Source organism: Hippocampus zosterae, chromosome 11, assembly GCF_025434085.1.
Source record: "Hippocampus zosterae strain Florida chromosome 11, ASM2543408v3, whole genome shotgun sequence".
NCBI lineage: Eukaryota > Metazoa > Chordata > Actinopteri > Syngnathiformes > Syngnathidae > Hippocampus > Hippocampus zosterae.
This window is the reverse complement of record NC_067461.1, coordinates 5,852,045-5,871,724: the sequence shown is the minus strand read 5'-3', so window position 1 is coordinate 5,871,724 and position 19,680 is coordinate 5,852,045. Positions and strand designations below refer to the sequence as shown.

The 19,680-nt window shown below is 44.5% G+C and overlaps 4 protein-coding genes across 7 annotated transcripts in view; 3 read left to right on the top strand and 1 right to left on the bottom strand.

Annotated features, from left to right (window-relative positions):
* The first annotated feature begins 422 nt into the window (after window positions 1-422).
* LOC127610788 (cone cGMP-specific 3',5'-cyclic phosphodiesterase subunit alpha'-like) lies at window positions 423-4,456 on the top strand. The gene is given in 8 exon segments (XM_052081230.1): window positions 423-1,169; window positions 1,316-1,468; window positions 2,752-2,841; window positions 2,899-3,057; window positions 3,156-3,230; window positions 3,400-3,464; window positions 3,873-3,910; window positions 4,416-4,456. Coding segments are annotated over 8 exon segments (1,071 nt in total). The 5' UTR covers window positions 423-719.
* A 946-nt stretch (window positions 4,457-5,402) lies between these two features.
* LOC127610818 (leucine-rich glioma-inactivated protein 1-like) lies at window positions 5,403-12,572 on the top strand. The gene is given in 10 exon segments (XM_052081262.1): window positions 5,403-5,480; window positions 5,483-5,946; window positions 6,019-6,090; window positions 7,111-7,182; window positions 7,292-7,363; window positions 8,486-8,557; window positions 9,203-9,372; window positions 9,484-9,648; window positions 10,093-11,250; window positions 11,721-12,572. Coding segments are annotated over 9 exon segments (1,968 nt in total). The 5' UTR covers window positions 5,403-5,417; the 3' UTR covers window positions 10,911-11,250; window positions 11,721-12,572.
* Window positions 12,573-14,371: 1,799 nt separating this feature from the next.
* Window positions 14,372-15,363, top strand: LOC127610819 (high choriolytic enzyme 1-like). Its single transcript, XM_052081264.1, has one exon. The coding sequence runs from the start codon at window positions 14,531-14,533 to the stop codon at window positions 15,308-15,310; it is 780 nt and encodes a 259-aa protein (XP_051937224.1). The 5' UTR covers window positions 14,372-14,530; the 3' UTR covers window positions 15,311-15,363.
* Window positions 15,364-16,948: 1,585 nt separating this feature from the next.
* The window catches only part of mark1 (MAP/microtubule affinity-regulating kinase 1), a 33,216-nt gene continuing 30,484 nt past the window's right edge, over window positions 16,949-19,680 (bottom strand). For all 4 annotated transcript variants that reach the window (XM_052081363.1, XM_052081365.1, XM_052081364.1 and 1 more), the window contains 2 exons: window positions 19,256-19,300; window positions 16,949-18,816 (listed from right to left, as the gene is read on the bottom strand). In XM_052081363.1, coding sequence (XP_051937323.1) covers window positions 18,471-18,816; window positions 19,256-19,300 — 391 coding nt within the window. In that variant the 3' untranslated portion in view covers window positions 16,949-18,470. The remainder of the gene's footprint in view (window positions 18,817-19,255; window positions 19,301-19,680) is intronic.

The window sequence follows — 19,680 nt, the reverse complement described above, 5'->3', positions numbered from 1 at the left end:
CCGGCCTACATATCGTGCGTGCCAGAAACCGCAACTATTTTAGTATTGGTTTCTTCAACCAACCAGATTTCAATTTCACAATTTCGGCGAGCTGGTCACCGATGACTTTTTTTCTGTCTTCTGGTTGGGCAGAGCAAGACCCGTCGACAAGCGAAAAACATCTGCGGTACATTAATCATCAGAATCTTTGATGAATTTGACGCATTTCATTTTCATTTGGATTTTCGCGTTGTTCGATCAATAAAACTTCTCCGAGTAATCCACAGCAGGAAACAGTTATGTGCTGTCAGATTGCATTTTTTTTTTTTGTTGTTGCACGTTTTCTACAACTGCGACGTGATCGTGACGCCATTCAGAAGTGGATGAAGTCCCAACTTAAGCTCCGGGCACCAAATGCACAACCAGCCACCTGACGTTTAAGGATATCCAGACGACAATTCTGCCGATGCCATAACTAAGCTATCATTATCCGCGATGGGTCAAATGTCAAGTGTTTGGCTTTGCACGTTAAGAAAGCTCATGGGCTTTGTGACGCTTGCGTCACGGTCATAAGCGCCCACTGGGATCCCCTTTAACCTCTAAGCCACCGGTTGCTTTCTACTCCCCCTGGGGGTAAGAAAGCGGAAACCGGATGACGCCTTAGTAAGGGGGAGTTGTACCATCACGTTCACCGCACATCCCGGAGAATCTTTGGATTCTGACTTGTGGGGTGTGAAAGAATGGGAGACAAAGACACCGTCGAGAAGTTCCTGGACAACAACCCTCAGTTTGCCAAGGAGTACTACGACAAAAAGCTCAAGGCCGATGTCATCGCGGCAGCTTTCGACAACCAGGTGCAGGTCCGAGACCCGTTCTCGTACAGTGACGCCACCATCGTACAGGAGGCGCAATTCGTGTTCAAGCTGGTCAAGGAATTGCAAGACGTCGGCCCGCTGGAAAAGGCCCTGCACAAAGTTCTCCAGAGGATCGCGTTGCTGGTCCAGGCGGACCGCTGCAGCTACTACGGCTACCGGGCGCGCAACGGGACGCCCGAGCTGTCCACGGTCCTCTTCGACGTCACGCATAACTCCCCGTTCGACAAGAATCTGATCGTCTTCCCCACGGACATGGGGATCGTCGGGTGGACGGCGCACTCCAAGAAGCCGCAGAATATCGCCGACGTGAAGAAGGTGAGCGTTACGGCGGAATGCGATCAATGCGGCGTTGACGCATCCTATAAACTCATTCACTCCCAAAGACGTTTTTAAACGTCATTTCAGACTCGGTCCAGAATTGTCTGGTACTGAATGAGTTAAGTGTATGCGTGCACTTCCAGGACTCTCATTTCAGCGACTTTGTGGACAAGCAGACCAAATACACCACCAAATGCCTGATGAGTGCCCCAATCTGGAGCGGAAAGGATCCCATCGGCGTCGTCATGACGCTCAACAAGCAAGGCGCCGACGCCTTCTCAAAGAGTGACCAGGAGGTGAGTGTACCACACTGAAGCGCCGTGCATGGGATGAGATTCAAAACAAAACAAGAGCTGCATTCAAAAGTGTGTCTTTTCGCCAGAGGTGGGTGTTAGCAAGTCTCAAGGCATACCCTTCAGGTTTTGAGATAAAACGTGGGCGGATATGAGATTCTGGCGGTCTGATAACTGTGAGCAACCATATCGTGGTCTCATGTTATGAAAATGACAGCTGCAGAAATGATCCTTTTTTTGGTGGGGTCTGGACACAGATGTCAATATTTACTCGTATCTCAAGGCAAAAAAATGGGCCAAGTGACAGCTCACGTCAAGAAAAACTCACAAGTCAAGGTACTCATGTCTGAAGGTAACCCTGTACATCTTTGAAGATCATCGCAGAAAATGACAGGACTAGCTCCTACGCAGTTGTGACGAGCGGCTGGCTAGCTAGCTGACAGCTCGTACGCAGTTGTGACGAGCGGCTGGCTAGCTAGCTGACAGCTCGTACGCAGTTGTGACGAGCGGCTGGCTAGCTAGCTAGCCGCTCGTACGCAGTTGTGACGAGCGGCTGGCTAGCTAGCTAGCTAGCTATGCCCTACGCTGCGAAAATATTTCTTCCCCTTTCAGATCGTCTGCCGATGTGACTACTTTCATCGTCGTTGGCAGTGAGCCGCATTTAAAATCCGGGTCCGAATTTTCATGTGTGTTCTACTTAGCCCGTTCACGCACCCTGTAATCCGAGAACAAGATAAGATGTCCACTGTCGTAACCGTTGCGCCTTAATCAGAAGTATGACGAAATGTTTTAAAAAGTGTAGTTATTCTTGCCGCTCTGTTTATTAAGTGTTAAGCTAACAACGACGTAGAAGACTCCAATCCTCTCCCTAATGTTAACTCTCCCGGCGGCCTGCACAGGTGTAGCTCATGAAACCACTCACGTGTTAGCATTGCTTTTAGAAACGTAAATCCAGCATACTAATCTCGTTTTGCGGACAGCAAAAAGGTCACCGCGGGTGCTTACCATCGCTGACCAATATGTTGTATTTTAAAGCCATCGTCTGTTTTGGAATCCACTTAGAGCGGATGAGCTCAGACATTTTTTTTTCTCTCTGTGAGCCGTTGCCATTCTTTTTTTTTTTTTTTAAAAAGGACAAACTATCCATCCATCTGTTTTCTTTTGCACTTGTGCTCATTAGGGCGGACCATTGACCAGCCGATCGAAGGTCACATACGATATAAACAAACTATCATTCATATAATATGAATATTAATTAATGAATAAGTCACTTTTTTTTTCAACAGCTCTTCAATAAATATGTCAACTTCGCATCGGTGGCCGCCCTCCAAGGCCACACTGCTAACATGTGGGATGTGGAGTCCAGGAGAAGTCAGGTATACAAACTTAAAGCGTTCACCACCAGTGAACAAAGCGTTGCAAAGACATAAAAGATGTACACCCCCCCCCCGGTGCTGCTGTGGTCGGCCAACAAAGTTTTTGAGGAGCTGACGGACGTCGAGAGGCAGTTTCACTAAGCCCTGTACACGGTCAGGACGTACATCAAGTGCGAGAGGTACTCGGTGGGGCTCCTGGACATGACCAAAGAGAAAGTGAGGGAGATAAGACTTGACAAGCGTTAATTTATTCAAGATTTGACATTTTCCATTATAAGGCTGCTTTTTTTTTTTTTTTTTTTTTTTGCCTCCAGGAATTCTTTGATGAATGGCCCATCAAACTCGGTGAACAGGAGCCCTATAAAGGTCCCAAGACACCGGACGACAGAGTAAGTTTATTCATCAAAAATCGACAACGTCAACAATTGTACAGTGTTCCACCATTATATATTTTGTGTGTGTGTTTTTTTTAAACTACTATTTCTGGGTTTTAATATCGAAATATTGCCACCGGTCAACACATGTAATTCTAAATGTCTTTGCGTTCCGTGCAATCAGGAAATTAACTTCTACAAGATCATTGACTACTTGCTGGAAGACAAAGAGGAAATTAAAGTTATCCCGTAAGTACCGTGTACGAAACTTAAAAAAAAACAAAAAAACAATAATTTAATAACCCAGCTCTCGTGAGGTATGCTAAATTCTGAAGTTTCTGTGCAACTTTAGGGTAACGAGAGAATTTATTTCAGTATTTAAATGAATATTGACTTGGTTGACATGATTTACTGTTTGTATAATTTTGATTATTTTAGCTAACAGCGGATGAAAAACCTCATATTCACCATCTGAAAAAATTTGAATGTTACACGAGAAATTAAATGTATGAATTACGACAGGTAGCAAAAATGTTTTTTTTTTTAATTGTGTGTTTTATGAATCTGTGAATGAGTTTTACATTTGGAAGTGAGCTACTGAAATAAATCCTAATGTATCGAGTAACATAGTAACAAAATTGCTGTGTGACTTGCCAGCGCGCCTCCTGTGGACCACTGGGCTCTGGTCAGCTCTGGTCTTAACGCACGTTGTCAACGGGGAGGGTGCCGGAGCCTATCCCAGCCGTCTTCGGGCAGTCGGTGGGGGACACCCTGAATCGGTTGCCAGCCGATCGCAGGGTGAACAACCATTCGCGCTCACACTCAGACATAGGGACAATTTGGAGTGTTCAATCAACCTGCCATGCATGTTTTTGGAATGTGAGAGGAAACCGGAGTACCCGGAGAAAACCCACACAGGCCCAGGGAGAACATGCAAACTCCACACAGGAAGGCCGGAGCCGGGATCGAAACCGCGACCTCTGCACTGTAAGGTCAACGCGCTAACCACTGGACCACTGGGCCGCCTTTTCAATGATGTATTTATTTGTTTGTCATGAGACTATATTTTTCTGTTGCTAGCCATCTTCCACCATATGAACAACAGTGGGACATCGGCGGGTCGTGGACAGTGTCTTCTATTGTCTTGTTTCCGTTGCTCTGTCTTGACGCTCTTTCTCATCATACCACAATCATGTCCAGTGTTCTTGGTGGAGCTCATGAAACACGGCGATTGTCCATGATGCTTCGTCTCCATCTGGGAATAGTCTCTCTCTCTCTCTCTCCCTGGCTCGCTCTCCTCTAACATGCATGCTCACAGATTTATTGGTCTCGTCCCCCGGACTAAAGCATTCCCCCCCCCTAAGTGCTCGTAAAAAGGAAGCCCTCGACTAACCCTGGCTAAATTGACATTATCATGATAAACAAACACAGGATATGAAATGCTGTAGTCTCAGTAAGGGAGGCTCGGAAAGCGGCTTGTGCATTGCCTCGGATAGGAGACGGCCCACGGGGGGTTTATTTACTCAACTGCAGATCGGGGTGGTGGGGGGGCGTCAATTACGGGGCTCGTTTTGTATCCAGCCATCCTTTTTTCTCGAGCACTGATGCTCGTTAACTTCGATTGGCGTTCCAGGAATCCGTCATCAGTCTCGTCTGATGACGGATTGGTGATTTCTATCGTATGAATATAACACTTTTGAAATTATTTTCATTTTATTTTGTACAAAGTATGTCTGCATTTTAAATACCCTTCATTGGCGCAAAACTCCCCCAGAAAAGAAATCAATATGAACGACGGCTATTTTTCCAACAAGTGTACCTAATATATTGACCACCAACATTTATTTCGCAGCGTCCTGGTGGATGATATCAAAACCTGTTCTTTGTTTGAGTGCTAAGGGGGCGGATATGCTGCACTGAGACGCACCAGCTGTCACTATGGATGGGGTGGAGAGGGGGGGAGGGGGGCATCCCCACACACCCCCGCTTACACCTGACGGTCACATCGAGTCCATTAGTTGTCATGGAAACCATGCATGGAAAATTCAAGCAGAAAATATGTTCAACATGGAATAGGAGGTGCACTTTCAAATTGCTATCGGGCATCAGCGAGTTAGTCCAGATGATTGGATCGATGCTGATATCGAACACGATCAACAAAACGAATCGGCGGGATTGATCCACCCACCCAGTGGATATGACATGCATTTTCTCCAGCTGATTCACCACAGAACTCACACCTCCTTCTCATCTTCCTCTTGCCACCACCCCCCCCCCCCCTCCCCAAAACCATAAGGCGTGGTTTTTACTCGGATGGAGATGCGAGCTCCGTCTGCTCCCGCTGGGTTCCCCCACCTGCGCCTGTGTACATTGCGCGACATTATTTGACTTTTTTTTTTTCGGCGGGGGAGGGAGTGTTGCTCGATCTTCAACACGGAGGAGAGGCTCGTCTCGCGGATACAACAAGCGGCTGCGGAGGAGGAGGAGGAGGAAGAGAGCGGTCGATGCGCGGAGGACACCCCGGCAGGAGGATGGCTCCCACACCGCGCCGATCATCCCCGTGGCTCGTCGTGCTCGCGCTCGTGCTGGCGTGCGCGGGGCCGCCGCCGGCCGACTGCAGGCGGGCCAGGCAGCCGCGGTGCCCCGCGTCCTGCACATGCACCAAAGACAACGCGCTGTGCGAAAGCGCCGGCCTCATCCCCAGAGCCTTCCCGCCCGATGTGATCTCACTGTAAGGCAGCCGAAGCCTCCTTCTTCCTCCTCTTGCTTCATTGCGGTGTTTTGCTTTCGTTTCCTCGCTCAGGTCTTTCGTCAAATCGGAATTTACGGAGATCCCCACGGAGAGTTTCATCCACATGCCCGCCCTGCACCTCCTGTAAGCAAAACTCTTGCAATTCTCCCCTCCCTATACGGCAATGCTTTCTTATTTCGCCATGTTGCGATATCGCTGACAAGTCTTGACAGCAGTGCCCTGAGACAACCCGAAAAAAATTGATCCTTGACCAGGTTTTTAACTGGCAAAAATATATACTTTCCTCATTGAAATGAATGTAAATTACCATAGTCCAACACCCCCCCACACCTCTCAAAAATACATTTGGAAAGGTATCCTTCTAATAAGGAAAATGGAGTGTAGCGAGTTGTAACATAATTGCGAAATAATGTTCATTGCGGTGCTCCTTCGAGTTTGCCCGCCTTGGCCAAAATACAAAATGAATCGTTTTTTCAGAGCAGTAGTTGCCATATCGCGTACGTCTTTTTCCGTTGTGCGTTTAAAAATCCATCGCTTAAAGGCTTATCTCACCACAAAAATCGATGCTAATTATTAGCCCATCACCGGCATGTTTTTATTTGTTAGCATTAAGCTAGCAAGGCATTCCATTTTTGTACTTTTTTAACAATACATTGTATGTGCTACGACTAGTCTAAACACGTATCATAATTGTTACAGCTGTCGAACTAAATGACTACTACTAGAACAGCTGAAATTTATTTGGGGTTAACCGGAGCGACTTGAATTGAGGCAGGTTTATGCTAACTCCAATTTAACATGAATTTGAACGTGATTGGCTACCGCCGTTGACGGTATGAGATATCAAATGTCCACCGAGGGTTGGGTGTGAATGAGTTCTAATTTCCGAACTAAGCCTCGTCCCTGGTTCCGAGAGGGTGTGCACAATTACGCAACCACATTTTCATTCTATTTTATATAAAATATATGAAAATATTTTTAAAAATTCAATGGAGTTTTACAAGTTATCGGTTGTGTTCATGTTTGATTTTTTTTGGGGGGGGGGGGTGGTTATCTTGAGCTCATATTTTCTTTCTATTGTAACATTTATCATTTTAAAAAGGGCCAAATGCTGATTTTTTTTTTTTAACCATGTCTGTGCAGCCTCTTCACCACCAATAACCTGGAGTCGATAGACGAGGACGCTTTCCTCGGTCTTCCTCATCTGGAATATCTGTCAGTGGACAGCACACAAATCCAAGTTCTGATGTGTCTTAGCATTTAGCATGTTGTCATTACTCTTGATCTCACCGAGTGACATCTATTTCTCTCACCCCCGCAAAAGGTTCATCGAAAACAACCAGATCAATTCCATATCACCGTATGCATTCCGAGGACTGAAAACCTTGGTGCATCTGTGAGTATGACGTCCTCCGAAATATATTTAGCACACGTTCTATATACGAATTACAACCCAGGGCAGTTACGGGAAGAATTAATAGTTTCCGCCCAGTCACGTACACTATGACGGATGAACAGCGCGCCAGAAATAGACCGGTGCCCTGACAATGTCTATTACTCCATTATTACTTCTACACGGCTAAGAACGAGCTGATGTGCATTTTATTCACCGTATATTCATATATATATATATATATATATTATATATATATATAATCATATTCATTCATTCATCTTCCTAACCGCTTGATCCTCACTAGGGTCGCGGGCTGTGCTGGAGCCTATCCCAGCTGTCTCCGGGCAGTAGGCAGGGGACACCCTGAATCGGTTGCCAGCCAATCGCAGGGCACACAAAGACGAACAACCATCCACGCTCACACTCACACCTAGGGACAATTTAGAGTGTTCGATCAGCCTGCCATGCATATTTTTGGAATGTGGGAGGAAACCGCAGCACCCGGAGAAAACCCACGCAGGCCCGGGGAGAACATGCAAACTCCACACAGGGAGGCTGGAGCTGGAATCGAACCCGGTACCTCTGCACTGTGAAGCCGACGTCATATATATATATATATATATATATATATATATGTATATTTTAGAAACAAGTTCTCATGGCTTGTTGTAACCAAAACAGCAGCATTGAATCGTGTAAGCCATTTCCTGGAATGAATTTCAGCGTCGGGTCTTAACGCACGTTGTCAACGAGATGATCTTGCATTTCGTAGCGAACGTTTTTAAGCGTTCCACTCAATGTGGGCACTTAGCGATATCGTTGCCATTTGTTGTGCTGACATGACTTGAAATTGTTGGCCAGTAATAAACTCGCACCACTAATTATTGTAAGCAACACTGTATTTCCTTTCCAAGATAGCTGCATTGTTCCTGCGCAAAGTGTGTGTACCCTCAGGCAAGGAACGAAAGGCTAAAAAAAAAACAAAAAAACATCTGCACTGAGGTGCTGTTCCTCCTATTGCACAATATCGTGTGTTTATTGTTAGCATAAAACAAGGAGAAGAGAAGCATTGGCGCTCTTGGACTTGGTGACTTTTGGGGTTTTTCTTTTTTGTCCCGACAGGAGTCTGTCTAACAACAATCTTGAGACTATTCCCAAGGATCTGTTCAAGGGCCTGGAAGCCTTGACAAAAGTGTAAGTAGCACTTTTTTTTCTTTTTTAACACTTGCAAGTCTGAAGAATTGCATAATTCGTTACATAATGGGCCAAACTACGCAAACATGAACAATGAGTTTCTTGTACAGGGGCCTCTATATTTAGTTGACACCATCATTATGACTCTCTTGCCGAAAAAAAAAAAGTGCGTGGGGGGCTGTTGGCACATTTCACACTATTAAAATTGCACGAGGGCGAGAATTTTGGAATTAATGAGACTCTGAACAGCCTCCTCTCCAGTAGCTCTCGGTTTTAATGAGAGTACAGTAGAAGGCTGCACGAGATTTATTTTAGGACGCTTTTTAATTTTTTTTCTTCGGGATACGAAAATACATTTCCTAGAACTGTCTGGAACCGTCGCAGGGATCATTTTCCCACACAGACGTCATTTTATTGCCTGGCTAACCTGAGCTAACGACACACTGTCTCGCTGACACCCACGTCACTCACCAGCCTTTAAAGTCAGAGATACAACAGAACATTCATGGTCCAAACCTGAATTATCGGTAGAAGGTTTGATCCTACAAACATTCATTGGTCTTAACTTTAAATGTGAAAAGGTATGACGAGCGCTATGGCGAGAACAAAATGTCGACTTCTGAACCTTAACCACCTGTTTTCTAGAGACCTGCGAGGGAACCGGTTCATGTGCGACTGCAAGCTCAAGTGGTTGGTGGAGTGGATCTACAGCACCAACGCCACGGTGGATCAGATCTCCTGCAAAGAGCCGTCGGATTCGCAGGACAAGAGGATCAACGACCTGCTGCCGCAGTCCTTCGACTGCATCACCACAGGTGCTGTCGGGCGGCCATTTTGAAACGTCTGTTCGGGAGTCGTGAGGGTTCTTGGTGTCAGGTAGTTTGATAGAACGTTCCTCAGTTTGTTTTTCTCTCTCTCTCTCACAGAGTTTGCTTCGTACCAGTCCCTCAAGTTTGAGTCGATATCTGTGGAGACCTTTACCTTCGGCGAAGACCAGTATGTCGTCTTTGCTCAGCCCTTCATTGGCAAGTGCAGCTTCATGGAGTGGGATCACGTGGAGATGGTCTTCAGGGATTTCGATGATATTGACAGTGAGTACCAAAAGAAATGCTCGCCGGTTGTTTGCAAGGGCTGTCCGTCCTCCTCCTGTCGATGAACGACGCGAAGGAAATATTCCAAGTTTCCGTCTGCTCTGGTAAATCGCAGATTCCAACGGGAAGTAACGTCATCGGATAAAGTTGCGCCAAGATGACGTCAGCCCCGTTTACTCAGTCCACTTATGTCATCGACATGGATCGTGATCAATGAGGGGCAAATCAATTCCGAATGTGCAGCAAGGAACATTTGGTTCTGGATTTCGTGGAGGTTCAATGAGAAGGATTTGTCCCAGCTGGAGGCAGCTCGAGATTTATCAAATGACTCGTTCTCTCTCGCGGAGTTCGACAGATCCGAGGTCGAGGGCGCTCGATTCAAACTGCGCCGTTCCCAGCGGGTGAAGTCGACAAATGAAACTCCTCCCCGTCTCCCCTCCGCAGGCACTTCGACGGTGATCTGCAAACCCCTGGTGATCGACAAGCAGCTCTTCATCATCGTGGCCCAGCTGTTCGGCGGCTCGCACATCTACAAGCGCGACACCTCGGCCAACAAGTTCATCAAACTCCAAGGCATCGACATCCTCAAGATCCGCAAGCCCAACGACGTGGAGACCTTCCGCATCGACGGCGAGTCCTTCTTCGCCGTCGCCGACAGCTCCAAGGCCGGTTCCACCACCATTTACAAGTGGAACGGCAACGGCTTTTACTCGCACCAGTCGCTCCACCCGTGGTACCGCGACACCGACGTGGAGTACGTGGAGATCTCGACCAAGCCTCACCTCATCCTGTCGAGCAGTTCCCAGAGGCCCGTCATCTACCAGTGGAACAAAGGCACCAAGCTCTTCGAGCGGCGCACCGACATCCCCGAGATGGAGGACGTCTACGCCGTCAAGCATTTCCGGGTCAAGGCGGACCTCTACCTCTGCCTGACGCGCTTCATCGGCGACTCCAAGGTGATGCGCTGGGACGGCGCCCTCTTTCGGGAACTGCAGATGGTGCCGTCGCGCGGCGCCATGGCGTTCCAGCCCTTCGCGGTGGGCAGCTGGCAGTACGCCATCTTGGGCAGCGACTACTCCTTCACTCAGGTGTACCGCTGGGATGCCAAGAAAGGCCAGTTCGTCCACTTCCAGGAGCTCAACATCCAAGCGCCGAGGGCCTTCTCGCCCATCTCCATCGACAACCGCCAGTTCCTGCTGGCCTCCAGTTTCAAAGGCAAAACGCAAATTTTCGAGCATCTGGTCATCGACCTGAGCAACTGAGCGCGACGAGGACGGACGGGTACACGTATGCCGAGATGACCGCTGATGCTATCTTGAGAAAGGCGTGCATTATTAGACGAGGTGTTCTCCTTTCAAAGTGGGCAAAGGTATCGGGACACGTTGGTCGATCGTGCTGCTTTTTCAAAAATCAGCCGCCCCTCGAAAAAAAAATATTCCGTTACGCTCCCCATTTTTTTTTTAACAGTTGTTTTTCTTGGAGTTCCCCTTTTCCCCAAAGTGTCCCAATACTTTTTTCCCCCACACTTTTATATTTTACAGGAATGCATTATTATATTATGTATTCTTCTTACAAAGTGGGCAAAAGTATTGGGACACGTTGGTCATGGAAAAAAAAATGGGTTCAATTATGCTCCTTTTTCAAAAATCAGCCCCCTCGAAAAAAAAAATATTCCGTTACGCTCACCATTTTTTTTTTAACAGTTGTTTTTCTTGGAGTTCCCCTTTTCCCCAAAGTGTCCCAATACTTTTTTTCCCCACACTTTTATATTTTACAGGAATGCATTATTATATTATGTATTCTTCTTACAAAGTGGGCAAAAGTATTGGGACACGTTGGTCAGGGAAAAAAAAATCGGTTCAATTATGCTCCTTTTTCAAAAATCAGCCCCCTCGAAAAAAAAATATTCCGTTACGCTCCCCATTTTTTTTTAACAGTTATTTTTCTTGGAGTTTCCCTTTCCCCAAAGTGTCCCAATACTTTTTTCCCACACATTTATATTTTACAGGAATGCATTATTATATTATGTATTCTTCTTTCAAAGTGAGAAAAGTATTGGGACATTTGGTCAGGGGGGAAAAAAATGGGTTCGATTATGCTCCTTTTTCAAAAATCAGCCCTCTGAAAAAAATATTCAGCCCCCCCCCCCCGATTTTATAATTGTTTTTTTTTTTTACAGTCGTTTTAGGAGTTTCCCTTTTCCCAGCGTGTCCCAAAACTTTTTTAACCCCCCCCCCACACATTTATATTGTACAAGAATCCAGGTGAGGCTCAATGCATGCATCTCAAGCTAGAATCAGACTTCCTGCATGATCAGGCCATCCATGCGTCATCGTCCACAAATCCAGAATGTACATTAGAAAATGACTTCTACCATCAGCCATACACGCATTACATTTGGACGCGCCCGTGTATTTATCAGCACAACGTAATGCTCACGTGGAACTTTTGAACCAATCTGCCAAAAATAAATAAATAGAATAATAATAATAAAATAAAACGTTTACATTTTTTCAGATTAAAATTTATTAAAAAAAAAAAGAAAAGGAAAAAAAAGAAGCTTTCGTCAGGGGCAACAGCACTTACGATTGATATTTCAAGAGATCTGCTTTCCTCTCCTTGTACATTTGAATCATGAATGTTTGATTGACCGATAGAGGTTTTTTTTTCAGGAGCACTCATCTCGAGGCAATTTTCAATATCACTTTTGTCGGTCATGTATAAAAACTGGGAATGTAACGAACAACCTTTTATTCCCTCAATCCCAACCTCCTCCAATCTTTTTTTTCTTCTCAACAATCAATTCGTTGCCTGGTCTACTCGTAATGAATCTTTCAATTGTAGCAGCCGCGTCGACGGTGACACGTGAGGATGACATCATCATTGACTAACATTGTGCTATTCCAATAAAAGCTTCAATCACCTACTCGTCTCACTGGCTAGCGTTGCGGCATGACCCACGATTGCTGCCTGCGAAGAATTCCGTGGCTCTCATTTACTCGAAGCAACTTGGCGCAGAAAGGAGAATCGTCGAAAACTTTCTAATCGTCACTTTGACACATCACAAAAAGATAAAGAAAATAAAACCCCACTTGTTTCACGCGCATTTATATCAATCATTTCATGCACCTTGTAACCTGATAACATGATCAGCGGTCCACTGTAGTGACCCGCTGTCCCTGAAATGATGCCTGCCTTTAGCAAACATCATGGAAGCCAACATATTTGATTTGCTTTCGCGGGCCACATACAATGATGTGGCGGGCCAGATCTGGCCCCCGGGCCTTGAGTTTGACATGTGTTCTACTGTTTTTTTTTTATTAGTTTGACACTTATGGACGTGCCGTGTCTTTCAAACAAATATTTACTGTAATTCAGTTGTTCTTAATCTTTTTAGAGGTACCCAACCCAACCAGTTAATGTGCACATTCACTGAACCCTTCATGAGTGAAAAATAAAAGTACTTTTTTTTTTTTTTTACAAATTCAAGATATAAAAAAATGCATTTATTAAAAACATAAAAAAGTCAATAGATTTCAAGAGATAAGTATACAGTAAATATTCTCTAGTATGGACTTGTGTTTGCGCTGTCCAATTTGTCCTGATAACAGAAATTCCTCATTTGGGAAATGAGCATGGTACATGTCCTTTATGAACCTGCAAGTATGTTGACAAAATGCATGTGAAACAACACAATCAATAAAATAACAAAAATATACTGTCCAAAAACTGTTTATATAACAAAAACTGCAATACAGGTGTATCCCAAAAAATCACAACAGTAAAATACATATAGCATTTTAATGTTTATTTTTTTCTCTCTTGGGAAAAAAAAATTGTATTTTGGATTGTTTTGTTGGATGCATTCTTTGGTTTATGACAATGTTTGCCTGCGTGTCATACAGTTTTCTTGCTAGTTGCAAGTAACTGTCCCGTTGATCATTGATGTCTGGTAATTCTTGTGCATACTGAAGGATTTTTGTTGCCATTTGCATTGCTTCCTTGCTGCGATTCAGGAGTTGAATCGATGCCTTGTTTTTTAAAGTTTCGTAAATTTCCGACTCCAAGTGTCTGCTGGATCTTTTTAACTTTGTGTCCAGCCTCGCTCAAACGGACGCATTTTACTCGCTCCGCTCGTGTACACTTACACGTCGTTTAGAATCTGGTGATCGAAAAACGCGAAGTAAATACTTGTTTCAGCGTCAGTCTTTTCCGTCGCATCGGGTGGGCGTTGCGTGTATTTAAGCTCCCGCGGCATTAAACCTCCATCCGGGTTACGGGTAGTGGGATTTCCGCCTACGCAACTTCCGGTAACACGTAATATCGTAGTCAAAATGTTAATGTATAGGTTTTTATTCCAGGTGAAGGATATTCCTGGGTATGGGAATATTTACTGTATATATATATATATATATATATATATATATATATATATATATATATATATATATATACTGTATATATTTTTTTAATTGTACGACGTACTATCACGACAGTCACATATTGACTATTAAGCAAACTAAATTTCCAACAGCACTCCATGGCAGAGGCTCCGTCAAACTAAATTGACTAAATTGCGCCTGAGTCGAATGGCACAGTAACCTGAGGACCCCTACAGCGCTTTAGCTGCACCGAACACATAAATCCAAACATGTCCAACCCAGTAAAGCATGTTGACCTTTTTTTTGACAAGAATAACAAAGCATTATGTCCAAAAGGCTTGTCAGAGGAGTCCACCCTTGAGAGGTTTACGCAGGCTTAGGAACGCAGACCACTACCCAAAATCCTTGTGTAGCCACACCTGTAGACCAGAGTATAAAGAGGCCAGGTTGACTCAGACACAACATCAATCGCCAACGAGTCTCTCCACGGAAACTTGAAGATGAGTCGCTTCGCCAGCCTGCTGATGCTCCTCCTGCTTGGTCTCACTCAGGCTTACCAGGACGAATTCGTCCCAGAGCAAGAAGAGGAAGACCAAATTGACATCTCAGACAAAATCCTGACCGCCAACAGGGGCTCAGACGAGGTCCTCGTGGAAGGAGATATGATGGTTCCCAAAACCCGGACTGCCATCAAGTGCTGGTCACAGAGCTGCGTGTGGAAGAAAGCCGCCAACGGCTACGTGCCCATCCCTTACGTTGTGAGCCGTGAATTCCCCGAATGGGAGAAGCAAATGATCGAGACGGCCATGAGGTCCTTCCAAGAGAGCACCTGCATCCGCTTCGTGCCCCGGAGCGACGAGTTCGACTACGTCAGCGTGGAGAACAAAATCGGATGCTACTCGGCTCTGGGAAAGCAGGGCGGCAAACAGGTGGTGTCCATCAACCGCGGCAGCTGCCTCTACAACGGCATCATCCAGCACGAGCTCAACCACGTTCTGGGCTTCCAACACGAGCAGAACAGGAGCGACCGTGACCGCCACGTCAGGATCAACTGGGAGAACATCGACCCGGTGGCGGCCTTGAATTTCAATAAGCAGGACACCAACAACCTGAACACCCCGTACGACTACACCTCCATCATGCACTATGGAAGAACGGCCTTCAGCGGTAACGGGAAGGACACCATCACCCCCATCCCCGACGCCAGCGTCCGGATTGGCCACAGACCGGGCATGTCCAAATGGGACATCACGAGAATCAACATGCTCTACAGCTGTTAAAACAGCATTTGTGATATCTTGAGTGGTCTCACAATAAAGTCAATGCATCGTCACCGCTTTTTGTCTCTTTGTGTGCCACAAAAGTCGATCAATGAAGAAAATATCGAAAAAAATTGAGTTGGCTTGAGTCAAGGGCATCATACATTTCTACATTTGTACTTTGTTTGATTTTCCTTAAAAAGTTGAATTAGTGCTTCTACTTTTAACATTCTCTTTAAACATTCTCATTAAACAGTATTTGGACATCTACTTAAGTTCAGAAAATACTTTTAATAGTACCTTTGTAGTAAATATATATATATATATTTGGACATTTATGGAAAATTACAACCAGTGAATCACTTACAAGACCATTTAGAATTCATAACACACAGTCAGTCATACATAACATTTCCAAGAAATATATAAATACAAAAAATATGCTTTGTCTTGATTACTTTATTTCTATTTGGTGTTTGTGTTGAAACTAAATAACCAAACCAATTCCTGGAGAGATCGTCATCGGCGTTTAAGGTAATGCAATAAAAATGCCTTGATACATTAAACTATTTGACAAATAAATAATAATGTCAATCATAAAAAGTATGGGCGTATAGAGAAGAAAATAATTATCGTATTGTCTCTATAAAAACTGTATTTTTTAGAGGCTTGAGGGGAAGAAACATTTGAACTTACCTTCCAGTCATTTGACTCGACGGAGGGGCGGGGAGAGGGCGCATGACGTTTTTTCCTCAATTAGCTTCATTTTTTTGTTTGTTGATTTTTTTTCTCTGTGCGGCCGGAAACAAAATGTCCCCTGTGAATCACTGCTCCAAGTCATTCATCACTCTTTGAGGATGTTCGTCTTTTTCTTCTGTAACTTTTGAGTAATGAGGACGCAGCGTGACACCATGCTGCCTATCACAGGACAGTGCTGGTACTACAAACAATATCAAACCAATGTGATTTTTTTTTAATACAGAAGTTTAAATAAAAGAAAATAAATAAATGTATCTTCTTATATGTGTCCCAAGCTTTAGGTATCAATAGTTTAGTCTAATCTACATTTTGAACACCATTCACAAAGTGCCTTTGAATCTCCCATTGCAATGTTTTTGGTATCATTTTTGAAAATCTATAATCTTTTGATAGTTCATAATGTGTTAAAAGTGGTTTATACAGTAACGTGACAAAAGCAGACCTTGGAGTCAAATTAATCGTAATTATCAGATTATCTATTTGAGTGCAGGTCACGACGGACATGATTTGTCTGTTGAACGGTTTTGCTCTGACTAACCAATCAGAGGATGGAAAATATATGACGTCATTGAGGGACAAATCTCTGGCCCCGTAAGGATGAATTTTAAATCTGACTAGATCAAGAAAAAGTCCAATTGTTTATATATTTTATGCAGTTACCGGTACATGGGCCAGTACTAATTTTGGACATCAACAAATAAGTAAAATAAAATAAAAAACAAAGCACAGCCAAGAGAAACACTACGAAATGAAGACTGACTGCTAGGAATAAATTAATACAATATACAATTTAGATTGTAAGTGTAGGTCAGTGCGTACTGATCGTGTTTACGCACACAACTGTTTAAAACTAATTTGGTGTATCGTCTTCTTGGTCTGTCAGCAATCAATTGACAGGAATACAAACAAATAAAATCCTTTTTATTTTTCTCCAACAAAGTGCACACCTCATTTCTACAAAGCAGCACATTACAATGTAATGGAATAAATACAATAAAATTTGCTGAATTACCAAAAATACGGGTAATCCCCCCCCCCCCAAAAAAAAAAAATCAGAAGGAGAAATACAAGTATCACATTGGTGGAGATGCAGGACCAAACGAGGTTGTCGAGACAAATGTTTCTTCTTTTTAACTTCTCATGCTTCTTGGCGAACCGATTCAAATGGCTGCTTTTAATGGAACTGAAGTTCAGCAAATCTTGTTGGGTGAGGGAAGGAAACAACAGGTGCATACTGTCATAGTGAGAAAACTTGTGCAAAGTGCAGCAGGGGCCTCCACATTGTCCCCCCCACCCTGCTGCCCAGAAAAAAAATAAAGTGAACACATTTTCAGTTTTACTACTACATGGTGCAACTTAAGTGTTTTTTTTTCTTTTCCTCCATAAGCAAATAAAATATAACACAAAAGGCAAGGGACGTTCTCCCTTTCATAATCCACAAAATAATTTAGTGCTCTTTAAATAAAATGAAAAACACTATTCTTAAATGGTGGTTTCTTAAAAAAATGTCAGATCAAAAAAAAAATGATGATAATACTCAAAAACAGTGATTCCCAAACAGTGATGAGAGATCATCGGGTGTTCCCGCAGCAAATTATCCAATGTCAGTTATTTGGAAGAAAAACGATTTCCGATTAAAACAATTTTTGGGGGTAAATTTATGTATGCCAACCAGTTATAACAGACAGAACAATAAAATGCTCTTCCACTAGACGACAAAACGTGCAGTACATAATTGACCTATGCATCCACTTTTTTTTGTGCATCGTTTTGGTAAGTGGTATGGCGTGACATTTTTTGTATTTTTTTTTCCAGATGTGAAATATGTACCGTGGCTCCATAAAGGTTGGGAAACACTGCTCTAAGTGACATCATTTAGATTAGAAAAACAAAAAATCCCATGAAAGAAAATCTGTACACAACTCAAAAATGAATATACAGTACCTGCAGATGTTATGCATACAGTACAATTCTTTTTACATAGTTTTTAGTATGAGCTCCAGCCTGCTCTACATATGCGCGGAACACAGGTGGAAAAAGCGGCTAGTTATTCAGCGTAAGATCTGGTAGTAGTCATTTAGAAAACAAAAACAAAAACTAAAAACAAAACAAAACAAAAAACATTATTGCAGGGTGTTCAGCTGCATACTGCATGTTTGGTGTCCTTTGAAAGATCGAGACACACCCACACACACAGGCCTGGACGGACAATTTCAAACAAACAAAAAAAAGATGTTGCTGTAAGTCTTCACAGAGGCGCCGACGAGGCGCTCTCCTCTGTGCAGTACATTCGTGGCCAGCATTGCACGCTACCAGCCGAGGCCACCCTGATAATGCGCGGCGGGTACGATCAGTGCATGAATCCAGTGACGAGACGAGCCCGCGGCGGTGGTTGTTTTTTTTTTTTTTTTTTTTTTTTGCGTCACAGTTTGAGCTCGTTCGCAATTTTGCAGGCGATGTTCTTAAAGGCGATGGACGTTCCCGATATCCTCTTGAAGCGCACGCCGTTGAGGGAGAGGCGGGGCAGCTTGCACACCTCCATCTCCCACTGGACTAGGTTGTCCTGGCGCGCGTCGCCGTGCACGCAGAAGAGCAGGAAGCGCTCGCGCTGCTCGTAGTCGCAGGTGTTGGCGTCCAGGACCTTGCGGATCTCCCGCATCATCTCCGAGGGTTCCATGGACGAGGTGGTCTTCATGCTCCAGGTGAAGCGCAGCGAGCGCGGCTTGGAGTCCCGCCCGCCGTCCTCCTTGGGGTCACCTGACGCGCTCCTGGGACCGCGGCAGAGGAGTGTCACCATTGATGAATTCAAAACATGAACGTACGTAAATGAACAACACAATATATAGTCATCCCTTTCCGTTATGAGGGTTAAAACAACACAAATGCCTTTCATCACGCCTAATATATTGAGAGAGCAAGTGAGGAACTCCGCTTTGAAAACGTCGGGCGGGGGAATTTGTTCATTGCAGAAAAGTATTCTTGGAATTTGGTCACAATTTCAGACCAGTGATTAGTTCGGGTGTTTAGCGCGTCGACCTCACAGTGCTGAGATCGTGGGTTCGATTCCGGCTGCGGCCTTCCTGTGTGGAGTTTGCATGTTCTCCCCTTGCCTGCGTGGGTTTTCTCCGGGTACTATGGTTTCCTCCCACATTCCAAAAACATGCATGACAGGCTGATTGAGTGTCAAGTCTTTATGCTAAACCTCACCTGGGTGTTTCTGTCCTGGCACTGGCCTCTCCCTCGCTGGGCACCCTGAAATCAAACCAGGAATAACATCATTTTTTAAATTTCTTTTTTTAATCCCACCAGTTTCACGCTAACACCCCACCACCGCCATCACCATCATCATCAGCGTGACACAGCGAGGGGCTTCAGGAGCCATGCCAGGAAAGAATCCACAATCCTGGGTGAGCACACAACGAGGCTAAAGGGGATCTCCTGACTCTTCCGTGTTGGTCAAACACAATCACTTTCAAAAGACTCCGTCGGGCCTGATTCTTTTTACTCAAAGACAGCAGAGGCGGGGGAGAGTCAAGGAGTCAGGAGGAAGAGCGTCAACAACATGAGAAGCAAGTTACAACGAAGCCGGTGAGGCGTGAGGTTGCTTCTCAAGGCAAGAGGGCACAAGGGAG

Bases quoted from the DNA above. Each gene is read 5' to 3' on its own strand.
- LOC127610819 (XM_052081264.1), top strand. From the start codon at position 14,531: ATGAGTCGCTTCGCCAGCCTGCTGATGCTCCTCCTGCTTGGTCTCACT.